This window comes from Scardinius erythrophthalmus (assembly GCF_964197995.2).
Source record: "Scardinius erythrophthalmus genome assembly, chromosome: 8".
NCBI lineage: Eukaryota > Metazoa > Chordata > Actinopteri > Cypriniformes > Leuciscidae > Scardinius > Scardinius erythrophthalmus.
This window is the reverse complement of record NC_138228.1, coordinates 49,180,769-49,194,272: the sequence shown is the minus strand read 5'-3', so window position 1 is coordinate 49,194,272 and position 13,504 is coordinate 49,180,769. Positions and strand designations below refer to the sequence as shown.

The window sequence follows — 13,504 nt, the reverse complement described above, 5'->3', positions numbered from 1 at the left end:
TTGACTTGACTTAAAGTCAGTAAACGCATCCGTGAGATTTACAGACGCAGGGTTTCACACAGTACGAGTTCAGAGATCAAACCCTGTGCATATGTTCTGTCTTTTACTGAACTTTAAACATTCAATAATCTCTGATACTTTACAATCTTTAATCAGTAATGAACTTTTCTCCTTGTTGTTTTGTATGTCAGTAAAATATGGTAAAAAAAAAGAAGGATGATCTTGCATCTGCTCAATATGATGATGAGGATGAATTATTACACTTGGAATCTCCCGTCTCTGTCATGCCGTTCTGTCCTCAAACACTCAATCTGGAGAATGTTGTGATCTGTAGAAATGTCAGATCTTGTGAAACGATCAGTGAAAAGCAAGTTTTTTTTGGTCATTTTAACAAGTGAAATATCTGCTACGATGCAGCATAACTGAGCAAACATGACTTATGTTTTCTAATAATTTAGTCATAAATGGAAGATTTGAGATGGATCTGTACTTTCCCAGTTCAATAAGATCCAGGTGTGAAGGGGTTTCCCAGCGAACAAAAACATGTTCTAAGAATGTTTTGCTAATGTTCATTTAAAAGATTTTTCTGAATGTTCTGAAACAAGAAGAAACATTTAACATTTAAACGTTAGACGAACATTAACTAAAAAATTTCAGAAAAAGTGCTCCATGAACGATGTATAAATAATGTTTTTGTGCTAATGTTTAGAGAACAAGGCCAGATAACTGAATTAATGTTCTATTAATGTTACTGGAAGAACGTTTGTTCATAACTTTGAGAGAACGTTCCCGGTTCGCTGAGGTTAATATCCGGCATGTTCTCTGGATGTGAGCTAGCGATACGGAGGATCTGACAGTGTCAATGCCGTTGCTGAACTATAGGATCTGTGAGTGTTAGTGATGTAGTGTTTGTTTTGTGTGAATCATAAGAAACCCTGTGTGTCTCTCAGGCTTTTAAGGTTTATAACTCTAACGCAGCTCCTGTGGAAGTGTCCTTCATCACCGCCGACCCGCTGGGACGAAACTACAGCGTCATCTGCAAGGTATGAGGGTCTTCAGCAGTTTCAGTCCGGCTGAGCGGTGTGTGTGTGTGTGTGTGCTGTTGTTTCAGTCCGGCTGAGCGGTGGGTGTGTGTGTGTGTGTGTGTATGCTGTTGTTTCAGTCCGGCTGAGCGGAGTGAGTGTGTGTGTGTGTGTGTGTGTATGCTGTTGTTTCAGTCCGGCTGAGCGGAGTGAGTGTGTGTGTGTGTGTGTGTGTGTGTGTGCTGTTGTTTCAGTCCGGCTGAGCGGAGTGTGTGTGTGCTGTTGTTTCAGTCCAGCTGAGCGGAGTGTGTGTGCTGTTGTTTCAGTCCGGCTGAGCGGAGTGTGTGTGTGTGTGTGTGTTTCAGAGCGGAGAGAACCTCCGGCAGGACATGCTGGTGCTGCAGATCGTGCGTCTCCTTGACCGCATGTGGAGGCTCGAGCGGCTGGATATGCGCATGGTCACATACAGATGCCTTTCTGCTGGCAGAGATCGAGGTCAGTCTGTGTGAGAGTGTGTGTGAGATCGAGGTAAGGGCCAATCTCATTTCTCTGTCTTACCCCTTCCCCTTCCCCTACCCCTTTGTCTGCGTCTTCCCCTTGCCCCTCGATATCGAGTGAAGGGGGGTAGGGGGAAGAACGTTTCTCTAAGAAATGAGACACCACATGATTACCGTTTGCGTCATCCTTCCTTTCGGCTAGCTGGCTGCTACGTCAACAGAGGCGATACGCGTTGACATAAACAAACGAAGATGCCGTCGTCTCGGGTTGTGATATCGATTGCCTGGTCTCTCTTTTTCTTTGCACGCTTGAGTGCCATCAGTCAATTACATTGTTTCATTGTATTTAACGGCGGCGCCGGCGACACCATAGCTAAGCAAAACATTAGCAAATGGCAAATAGCGCATAGCTGCTAGCTAGCGGTTAACTAGCGATTCAAAACAAAAACATTACAATTAAAACCGCTTGAACATTTTATTAAAAGTATCATAAAACACGAGTGCCATTAAACTGCTGAAAATACTTACATTTGTGCGACTCACTTCTGGGAAATTCCTACCCCTCTCTTTCAAGTGTGGTCCTCCGCAAACTTCGTTTCAAGGGCTATGTAGCCCTACGCCTTGGCCCTATCCCTTAATCAAAATGAGAATTGGGACACCACTTGCCCTCACATGAAAGCGCAAAACCGTGAGGAAGGGGTAAGAGTAAGGGGTAAGACAGAGAAATGAGACGCAGCCTAAGTCTGTTATAATCATTGTGATGTATTACATCCTTTACTCAGTTTATGGCATTAGTACTTTAGATTCTTGTCAAATATGTTATTTAGGTTTGTGTTCAGTCAGTGCAGAAGCAGGTATTCAGAGTAAACCTGACTGAATCTGACGAACACGCTGTGTCTCTTTCACTCCTTTGCTACAGATTCACACACACTCCAGTTATTTGCAGTGTATTGAATATCAACAGTGTCTAGTAATCCTGTATAAGTGTTCTGAGGATGAGTTTGAGTGTTATGGTTATGAGTGTTATGGGTAGAGTGTTCTTAGCATGAGTGTGTGAGTATGAGTGTGTGTGAGTATGAGTGTGTGAGTATGAGTGTGTGAGTATGAGTGTGTGAGTATGAGTGTGTGAGTATGAGTGTCAGTGTTCTAAGTGTGAGTGTTCTGAGTATGAGTCTGAGTATAAGTGTGTGAGTATGAGTGTGTCAGTGTTCTAAGTGTGAGTGTCCTGAGTATGAGTGAGTATGCGAGTATAAATGTGAGTATGAGTTTGATTGAGTGTGAGTATGAGTCTGGGTATGAGTGTTATGGGTATGAGTGTTCTGAGTATGAGTGTTCTGAGTGTGAGTGTGAGAGTGAGTGTGAGTGTGAGAGTTGTGAGTGTTGAGAGTTGTGAGTGTGAGAGTTGTGAGTGTGAGAGTTGTGAGTGTGAGAGTTGTGAGAGTTGTGAGTGTTGAGAGTTGTGAGTGTGAGAGTTGTGAGTGTGAGAGTTGTGAGTGTGAGAGTTGTGAGTGTGAGAGTTGTGAGTGTGAGAGTTGTGAGTGTGAGAGTTGTGAGAGTTGTGAGTGTGAGAGTTGTGAGTGTGAGAGTTGTGAGTGTTGAGAGTTGTGAGTGTTGAGTGTTGAGTGTGAGTGTGAGTGTGAGTGTGAGTGTGAGTGTGAGTGTGAGTGTGAGTGTGAGAGTTGTGAGTGTGTGAGTGTGAGAGTTGTGAGTGTGAGAGTTGTGAGTGTGAGAGTTGTGAGTGTGAGAGTTGTGAGTGTGAGAGGTGTGAGTGTGAGAGGTGTGAGAGTTGTGAGTGTGAGTGTTGTGAGTGTGAGTGTTGTGAGTGTGAGAGTTGTGAGTGTGAGAGTTGTGAGTGTGAGAGTTGTGAGTGTGAGAGTTGTGAGTGTGAGAGTTGTGAGTGTGAGAGTTGTGAGTGTGAGAGTTGTGAGTGTGAGAGTTGTGAGTGTGAGAGTTGTGAGTGTGAGAGTTGTGAGTGTGAGAGTTGTGAGTGTGAGAGTTGTGAGTGTGAGAGTTGTGAGTGTGAGAGTTGTGAGTGTGAGAGTTGTGAGTGTGAGAGTTGTGAGTGTGAGAGTTGTGAGTGTGAGAGTTGTGAGTGTGAGAGTTGTGAGTGTGAGAGTTGTGAGTGTGAGAGTTGTGAGTGTGAGAGTTGTGAGTGTGAGAGTTGTGAGTGTGAGAGTTGTGAGTGTGAGAGTTGTGAGTGTGAGAGTTGTGAGTGTGAGAGTTGTGAGTGTTCTGAGTGTGAGTGTTCTGAGTATAAGTGTGTGAGTATAAGTGTGTGAGTATGAGTGTGTCAGTGTTCTAAGTGTGAGTGTCCTGAGTATGAGTGAGTATGCGAGTATAAATGTGAGTATGAGTTTGATTGAGTGTGAGTATGAGTCTGGGTATGAGTGTTATGGGTATGAGTGTTCTGAGTATGAGTGGTGTGAGTGTGAGAGTTGTGAGTGTGAGAGTTGTGAGTGTGAGAGTTGTGAGTGTGAGAGTTGTGAGTGTTGAGAGTTGTGAGTGTGAGAGTTGTGAGTGTGAGAGTTGTGAGTGTGAGAGTTGTGAGTGTGAGAGTTGTGAGTGTGAGATTTGTGAGTGTGAGAGTTGTGAGTGTGAGAGTTGTGAGTGTGAGAGTTGTGAGTGTGAGAGTTGTGAGTATGAGTGTTCTAAGTGTGAGTGTTCTGAGTATGAGTCTGAGTATAAGTGTGTGAGTATGAGTGTGTCAGTGTTCTAAGTGTGAGTGTTCTGAGTATGAGTGAGTATGCGAGTATAAATGTGAGTATGAGTCTGGGTATGAGTGTTATGGGTATGAGTGTTGTGAGTGTGAGAGTTGTGAGTGTGAGAGTTGTGAGTGTTGAGAGTTGTGAGTGTGAGAGTTGTGAGTGTGAGAGTTGTGAGTGTGAGAGTTGAGAGTTGTGAGTGTGAGAGTTGTGAGTGTGAGAGTTGTGAGTGTGAGAGTTGTGAGTGTGAGAGTTGTGAGTGTGAGAGTTGTGAGTGTGAGAGTTGTGAGTGTGAGAGTTGTGAGTGTGAGAGTTGTGAGTGTGAGAGTTGTGAGTGTGAGAGTTGTGAGTGTGAGAGTTGTGAGTGTGAGTGTTGTGAGTGTGAGTGTTCTGAGTATGAGTGTTCTGAGTATGAGTGTTCTGAGTATGAGTGTTCTGAGTATGAGTGTGTGAGTACTGTAGGAGTGTGTGATTGTGAGTATGAGTGTGAGGGTATAAATGTGAGTATGATTGTTCTGAGTATATATGTTCTGAGTATGAGTGTATGAGAATGTGTGTGAGTGAGTGTTCTGAGTGTGAGTATAAGTGTGAGTGTTCTGAGTATGAGTGTGAGTGTTCTGAGTATGAGTGTGAGTGTTCTGAGTATGAGAGTGTGAGTATGAGTGTTCTGAGTAACAGTGTTCTGAGTATTCTGACTATGAGTGTTCTGAGTAGGGGTATGAGTGTGTGGGTATAAATGTGAGTATGATTGTTCTGAGTATATATGTTTTTTTATTTTTATTTGCTGATTAATTATTTATTACAGAAGGTGTACCTTTTAGGTATTAGGTGTCTTGTTTAGGTAAAAGTTATTTTTTAATTTTTTAGTCTATTAAATTATGTTTTAATTATTCTATGTATACTGTATGTTAATTATCTTTTTTTACGCTGCTGGTCCTGAGTACGTATTTTGTTCTTATGAGGCAACATGTACAGAATGACAATAAAAGACCTTGACCATGACCTTGATGTGTGTGAGTATGAGTGTTCTGAGCGTTGTGAGTATGAGTGTGAGTGTATGAGTGTGAGTATACATATGAGCGTGTGAGTATGAGTGTTCTGAGTATGAGTATGAGTATGAGTATGAGTATGAGTGTGAGTATGAGTGTAAGTGTTTGAATATAAATATGAGTGTGAGTGTATAAGTATGAGTGTGAGTATGAGTATGAGTGTTCTGAGTATGTGAGTATGAGTGTGTGAGTATGAGTGTTCTGAGAATGAGTTTGTGAGTATGTATTCTGAGTGTCTGAGTATACATATGAGTGTGTTAGTATATGAGTGTGTGAGTGAGTATGAGTGTGTGAGTATGAGCGTGTGAGTATGAGCGTGTGAGTATGAGCGTGTGAGTATGAGCGTGTGAGTATGAGCGTGTGAGTATGAGCGTGTGAGTATGAGCGTGTGAGTATGAGCGTGTGAGTATGAGCGTGTGAGTATGAGCGTGTGAGTATGAGCGTGTGAGTATGAGCGTGTGAGTATGAGCGTGTGAGTATGAGCGTGTGAGTATGAGCGTGTGAGTATGAGCGTGTGAGTATGAGCGTGTGAGTATGAGCGTGTGTGTATGAGCGTGTGTGTATGAGCGTGTGTGTATGAGCGTGTGAGTATGAGCGTGTGAGTATGAGCGTGTGAGTATGAGCGTGTGAGTATGAGCGTGTGAGTATGAGCGTGTGAGTATGAGCGTGTGAGTATGAGCGTGTGAGTATGAGTATGAGTGTTCTGAGTATGTGAGTATGAGTGTGTGAGTATAAGTGTGAGTGTGTGAGTGAGTATGAGTGTGTGAGTATGAGTGATCTGAGTATGAGTGTGTGAGTATGAGTGTTGGTGTTCTGAGTATGAGTGTGTGAGTAAATATGTGTGTGAGTATGAGTGTGTGAGTATAAATGAGTGCGAGTATGAGTGAGTATAAATGAGTATGAGTGTGTGAGTAAGTGTTCTGAGTATGAGTGTGTGAGTAAACATGAGTGTGAGTATGAATGTGTGAGTATAAATGAGTTAGAGTTTGTGAGTATGAGTATGAGTGTTCTGAGTATGTGAGTATGAGTGTGTGAGTATGAGTGTTCTGAGAATGAGTTTGTGAGTATGTGTTCTGAGTGTCTGAGTATACATATGAGTGTGTTAGTATATGAGTGTGTGAGTATAAGTGTGAGTGTGTGAGTGAGTATGAGTGTGTGAGTATGAGTGATCTGAGTATGAGTGTGTGAGTATGAGTGTTGGTGTTCTGAGTATGAGTGTGTGAGTAAATATGTGTGTGAGTATGAGTGTGTGAGTATAAATGAGTGCGAGTATGAGTGAGTATAAATGAGTATGAGTGTGTGAGTAAGTGTTCTGAGTATGAGTGTGTGAGTAAACATGAGTGTGAGTATGAATGTGTGAGTATAAATGAGTTAGAGTTTGTGAGTATGAGAATGAGTGTATGAGTGTTTGAGTATGAGTGTTTTGAGTATGAGTTTGTGAGTAAACAAGAGTGTGAGTATGAGTTTGTGAGTATGAGAATGAGTGTATGAGTGTTTGAGTATGAGTGTTTTGAGTATGAGTTTGTGAGTAAACGAGTGTGAGTATGAGTGTGTGAGTATGAGAATGAGTGTATGAGTTAGGGATCGACCTATATGCATTTTTCAGGGCAGATGCCGATACCGATTATTACAGATCAAGTAGACCGATAACCGATATTTTGAACTGATATGTGTCTAGTGTAAAAATGAAAATTAATGTCAAAATTAAGAATAAAAAGGCCTCTGACAAAGACTCTTTAAATTATTTTAACATATCTTTAATTCTGAGAACTGGTTAATAATATGACATATTATTAATTAATAATAACAACAAACATAAAAAGTGCTGGGAGCAATAGAGGTGACTATTAGAACCCGACCGATATGGATTTTTGGGCGCCGATACCGATAAAAAAAGCCAGATACCGATATATCGGCCGATATTATTTGTGTGTGTATTATAATACAGTAGCAATATTATTTATGTGTATTATAGTACAGTAAGTTTGGACACACTTTCCAATTGGTGTGTACAAACTTTTGATGGGTACTGTATATATAATACACAGTATAATCAAAATAAATATATAAACATTTTGCAATGATAACTCAAATCTGGTGGTTAAACACTTGTGTGACAAATGTAATGGAGGCAGGGTGAATGATAGAATGAGAATTTGAGCTGTAACCAAACTAGTTTGCATTGCATTTTATATTATATTAGCCTATATTCTAAATACTCTTCTATTTTTTATCTTAATTTCTCTAATATCTACCAGTGGAGGAAGAATTCAGATCTTTTTAGTAAAGTAAAATTAACTAGATTAAAAAGTTCGTCGAGACAAACTTTAAGTTGGCTTGAGAAAGCCGGACCAGAAAGTTTAAAGAAGTTTAAAATAGTTTGGAGTTTAAATTAGTTTAAAGTTTAAAGTAGTTTAAAGTTTAAATTAGTTTGAAGTATAAAGTAGTTTAAAGTTTAAATTAGTTTGAAGTTTAAAGTAGTTTAAAGTTTAAATTAGTTTGAAGTTTAAATTAGTTTGAAGTGTAAATTAGCTTAAAGTTTAAATTAGTTTGAAGTTTAAATTAGTTTAAAGTTTAAATTTGTTTAAAGTTTAAATTAGTTTGAAGTTTAAAGTAGTTTAAAGTTTAAATTAGGTAGTTTAAAGTTAAAAAGTTGTTGGGGGTTTTCTAGTGGGTTGCTAAGGTGTTCTCGGTGGTTGCTAGGCGGTTCCTAGGGTGTTCTGGGTGGTTGCTATGCTGTTGCTAAGCGGTTGCTAGGGTATTTTGGGTGGTTGCTAGGGTGTTCTGGGTGGTTGCTAAGGTCTTTTTGGGTGGTTGCTAGACGGTTGCTAGGGTGTTCTAGGTGGTTGCTATGGTGTTGCTAGACGGTTGCTAAGGTATTTTGGGTGGTTGCTAGGCGGTTGCTAGGGTGTTCTGTGTGGTTGCTATGGTGTTGCTAGGCGGTTGCTAAGGTATTTTGGGTGGTTGCTAGGATGTTGCTAGGCGGTTGCTAGGGTGTTCTGGGTGGTTGCTAGGCGGTTGCTAGGGTGTTCTGGGTGGTTGCTATGGTGTTGCTAGGTGGTTGCTAGGGTATTCTGGGTGGTTGCTAGGCGGTTGCTAGGGTGTTCTGGGTGGTTGCTATGGTGTTGCTATGGTGTTGCTAGGGTATTATGGGTGGTTGCTAGGCGGTTGCTAGGGTGTTCTGGGTGGTTGCTATGGTGTTGCTAGGCGGTTGCTAAGGTATTCAGGGCGGTTGATATGGTGTTACTAGGTGGTTGGTAGTTGTCACAGATGGTTACTATGGAGTTTTTATAGAGTTCTTAGCATGATCTTGGCATGATTTAGCACTTAACTAATCGCTATTAGCATGTAGCTATTCACTGCTAGCATGTGTAGCATGTTGGAAGTGCTGTTTGCTAGCATGAGTCAAAAGAGCCAAGCCTCATCTCTATATGATGTTCTGATACAGAGATATAGGTCTTGCAAAACGGTTGCTAGGGTACTCAAGTTTGGTTGCTATGGAGTTGCTTGGGAGCTGGAAGCTTTAAACTTAAGAAGTTTAAAGTGGTTTGAAGTTTAAAGTAGTTTACGAGTTTTGAGTTTATAAGTTTACAAGTTTAAATGAGTTTAGAGTGTGTGTGTGTGTGTGTGTGTGTGAGTGTGTGTGTGACACACACACACACACACACACACACACACACACACACACACACACACACACACACACACACACACACTCAGAGTTTATGAGTTTAGAGTTTATAAGTCTATAAATTGATGAGTTTATAAGTGTAAGAGTTTTTGAGTTTAGAGTTTATAAGTTTTAAATGAGTTTAGAGTTTATAAGTTTAAATGAGTTTAGACTTTATAAATTTAAATGAGTTTAAGAGTTCAGAGTTTATTAATTTATGAGTTAAAGAGTTCATAAGTCTATGAATTCATGAGTTTATAAGTTAATTAGTTTATAAGTGTATGAGTTTAGAGTTTATTAGTTTAAATGAGTCTCATTGGCTAATATAGTATATAGAACGGCAGTTTGGTTTAGTCTTCAAGGTATTTTGATTTGAATTTTCGTCGGTTGGTCAGTTTGAATCTAAATTTGAATTTTTTAGAACTCCCCAGTGTAAGTCAATGGGAGTTTTTCCGAGTTTTGATCGTCATTTTTAGGAAAACCGTAAGTCCGATCAGTCTAAAAAGATATAGCAACTAACTTCAGATCAGTTTGAGTGTCTGAGCCGAGTTGGAGTGTGTAGAGTTAAAGCTCTAGGACGAGTTTGAGTCAACAGTTTTTCACAGAAGAATAATAATAATAACTAGAATGTACATTTCCTGAAGAAAATGTGAAGTGGTGCTTGCAGTGGCAAAACTCGCCACTCGGTTGCTAGAGTGTGGTACATGATTGCATACAAGCCAACAAACATGTCTGTACGATGTTCTGGTGCTGAGATATGGCTTATTCATGTTGTTCAGGTGGTTGCTAGGGTTTTGCTAGGGTGTTCTGTGTGGTTGCTAGGGCTTTGCTAGGTGGTTGCTAGGGTGTTCTGGGTGGTTGCTAGGGCGTTGCTAGGCAGTTGCTAGGGTATTCTGGGTGGTTGCTAGGCGGTTGCTAGGGTATTCTGGTTGGTTGCTAGGCAGTTGCTAGGTGGTTGCTAGGGTATTCTTGGTGGTTGCTAGGGCGTTGCTAGGTGGTTGCTAGGGTGTTCTGGGTGGTTGCTATGGTGTTGCTAGGCAGTTGCTATGGTATTTTGGGTGGATGCTAGGGCGTTGCTAGGCAGTTGCTAGGGTGTTCTGTGTGGTTTCTAGGCAGTTGCTAGGTGTTCTGGGGGGTTGCTAGACAGTTGCTAGGGTGTTCTGGGTGGTTGCTACGGTATTTTTTTTTAGTTGCTATGGTGTTACTAGGTGGTTAGTAGTTGTCAAAGATGGTTACTATGGAGTTTTTATAGAGTTATTAAAATCTTTAATAACGAGTGCCTTCAGTACGGCACTCGGCCTGCGGCCTCGTGCCTATGGCCGAATAGGCACAAGCATGGAGCAATATCGCAAGGCCACGAGTGTAATATTGCGTTAAAAAATACAAAAAAATTTAAAAAACATTTTTTTTTGGTTTAGGGTGGTTGCTAGGGAGCTCTTAGTGGTTGCTAGGGTGCTGAAACTGGTTGCTAGGGTGTGGCTATGAAGATTTTAGGCCATTACTTATTGGCTGCTTGATAATATAAATCCTCTGAGGGAGAGAGAGAGGGAGAGACGCAGGGCTGTCAGGCCCTTTGGAGTCTGTGTGTGTGAAAACGACAGTTGGGATTCAAATGTTTTTAGAACTCCCAATGTAAAGTCAATGGGGACTTTTTTGGCCGCTTTTTCGTCCGCTGTGCGAACATCGTACACCCGATCGCTTAGAAAAGTCATAGCACACCTCTCCTCAATGAGCCGGTCGATTTGACACCTCACTCAGGAGTCTGTGACAAACGGTGCGGGGCGCATTACGCGCCGAAAAGTTGTCCAGAATAATAATAATAACTAGAATGTACATTTCCTGAAGAAAATGTGAAGTGGTGCTTGCAGTGGCAAAATTCGCCACTGGGCAGATGCTAACACAATTACCATGTTGTGATACCATGAGATACCACGTTTTAGCATTATTTACCACGATTTACCATGATTCTAAGATGATTTATTACGATTTACCACATTCCAGCATGATTTACTATGATTAACATGTTGTTAGAATGATGCTAGCATGATTAGCATGTTGCTAGCATGATTAGCATGTTGGTTGGATGATGCTAGCATGATTAGCATGTTGCTAGCATGCTTTTAACAAGATGCTAGCATGATTAGCATGTTTGCTAGCATGTTTTTAGCTAGATGCTAACATGATTAGCATGTTGCTAGCATGATTAGCATGTTGCTAGCATGATGCTAGCTTGATTAGCATGATGCTAGCATTATGCTAGCTTGATTAGCATGTTGTTAGCATGATGCTAGCATGATGCTAGATTGATTAGCATAATGCTAGCATTATTAGCATGTTGCTAGCATGATGCTAGCTTGATTAGCATGATGCTAACATTATGCTAGCTTGATTAGCATGTTGTTAGCATGATGCTAGCTTTATTAGCATGTTGGTAGCATAATGCTAGCATGATTAGCATGTTGTTAGCATGATGCTAGCTTGATTAGCATGTTGCTAGCATGATGCTAGCTTGATTAGCATGTTGCCATTATGTTTTTAGCAAGATGCTGTTGCCAGGTGGTTGCTAGGGTGTTCTGGGTGGTTGCTATGGTGTTGATAGGCAGTTGCTAAGGTTTTCTGGGTGGTTGCTAGGCAGTTGCTAGGGTATTCTTGGTGGTTGCTAGGCAGTTGCTAGGGTATTCTTGGTGGTTGCTAGGGCGTTGCTAGATGGTTGCTAGGGTGTTCTGGGTGGTTGCTATGGTGTTGCTAGGCAGTTGCTATGGTATTCTGGGTGGATACTAGGGCATTGCTAGGCAGTTGCTAGGGTGTTCTGGGTGGTTGCTAGGTGTTCTGGGTGGTTGCTAGGCAGTTGCTAGGTGTTCTAGGTGGTTGCTAGGCAGTTGCTAGGGTGTTCTGGGTGCTTGCTAGAGTTTTTTGTGGTTACTAGAGCATTTCTAGACGTTGCTAGGGTGTTCAGGGTGGTTGCTAAGGTGTTTTTGTTAGTTGCTATGGTGTTACTAGGTGGTTGGTAGTTGTCAAATATGGTTACTATGGAGTTTTTATAGAGTTATTAAAATCTTTAATAACGAGTGCCTTCAGTACGGCACTCGGCCTGCGGCCTCGTGCCTATGGCCGAATAGGCACAAGCATGGAGCGATATCGCAAGGCCACGAGAGTAAAATTGCTTTAAAAAATATAAAAAAAATAAAAAAATGTTTTTTTTTGGTTTAGGGTGGTTGCTAGGGAGCTCTTAGTGGTTGCTAGGGTGCTGAAACTGGTTGCTAGGGTGTGGCTATGAAGATTTTAGGCCATAACTTATTGGCTGCTTGATAATATAAATCCTCTGAGGGAGAGAGAGAGGGAGAGACGCAGGGGTGTCAGGCCCTTTGGAGTGGTGTGTGTGTGAAAACGTCGGTTGGGATTTGAATTTTTTTAGAATGCCCAATGTAAAGTCAATGGGGACTTTTTTGGCCGCTTTTTCGTCCGCTGTGCGAACATCGTACACCCGATCGCTTAGAAAAGTCATAGCACACCTCTCCTCAATGAGCCGGTCGATTTGACACTTCACTCAGGGGTCTGTGACAAACGATGCGGGGCGAGTTTCGCGCCAAACTTTGTCCAGAATAATAATAATAATAATAATAATAAGAATAATAAGTATGAGCAATAACAATAGTGATGCTTTCAAAAAAGCACCACTAACTAGAATGTACATTTCCTGAAGAAAATGTGAAGTGGTGCTTGCAGTGGCAAAACTCTCCACTTGGTTGCTAGGGTGTTGTACATGATTGCATTCGAGCCAACAACCATGTCTGTACAATGTTGTGGAGCTGAAATATGGCTTCTATATGTTGCAATATGGTTGCTAGGTGGCTCTAAACGGTTGCTAGGGTGTGAAATCAGTTACCATGGTGATAGTTACAGACAGTTTCCCAACCAAAACAAAAGAGCCAACCCCCATCTCTATGTGATGTTCTGATGCAGAGACATGGGTCATGATAAACGGTTGCTAGGGTCCTCTGTTTGGTTGCCAGGGAGTGACTTGGCAGGTGCCAATGATGAAACTCCAAAGGCTGATTGTCAGTATAAATGATTTAAACCAACTCCCATGCCTCTGTGACATTCAGAATGGAAGATATCCCTCTTTGGAATTTGGTTGCTAGGGTCCTCTGTTTGGTTGCAAGGGAGTGACTTGGCAGGTGCCAATCATAAAACTCCAAAGGCTGCTTGTCATAATGAATGATATAAACCAACTCCCATGCCTGTGTGACTTTCAGAATGGAAGATATCCCTCTTTGGATTTTGGTTACTAGGGTACTCTGTTTGGTTGCTATGGAGTTACTTGGCAGCTGCCAATGATGAAATTCCAAAGGTTTCTTGTCAGTATGAATGATATAAACCAACTCCCATGCCTCTGTGACATTCAGAATGGAAGAGATCCCTGTTTGGATTTTGGTTGCTAGGGTACTCTGTTTGGTTGTTATGGAGTTGCTTGGCAGCTGCCAATCATGAAACACCAAAGGCTTCTTGTCAGTATGAATGACATAAACCAACTCCCATGCCTCTGTGACATTCAGAATGGAAG

General features: G+C 41.5%; 1 protein-coding gene across 4 annotated transcripts in view; it reads left to right on the top strand.

Moving 5' to 3' along the window:
• The window catches only part of pik3c2g (phosphatidylinositol-4-phosphate 3-kinase catalytic subunit type 2 gamma), a 140,797-nt gene that overhangs the window by 40,871 nt on the left and 86,422 nt on the right, over window positions 1-13,504 (top strand). For all 4 annotated transcript variants that reach the window (XM_081372298.1, XM_081372300.1, XM_081372299.1 and 1 more), the window contains 2 exons: window positions 951-1,043; window positions 1,388-1,517. In XM_081372298.1, coding sequence (XP_081228424.1) covers window positions 951-1,043; window positions 1,388-1,517 — 223 coding nt within the window. The remainder of the gene's footprint in view (window positions 1-950; window positions 1,044-1,387; window positions 1,518-13,504) is intronic.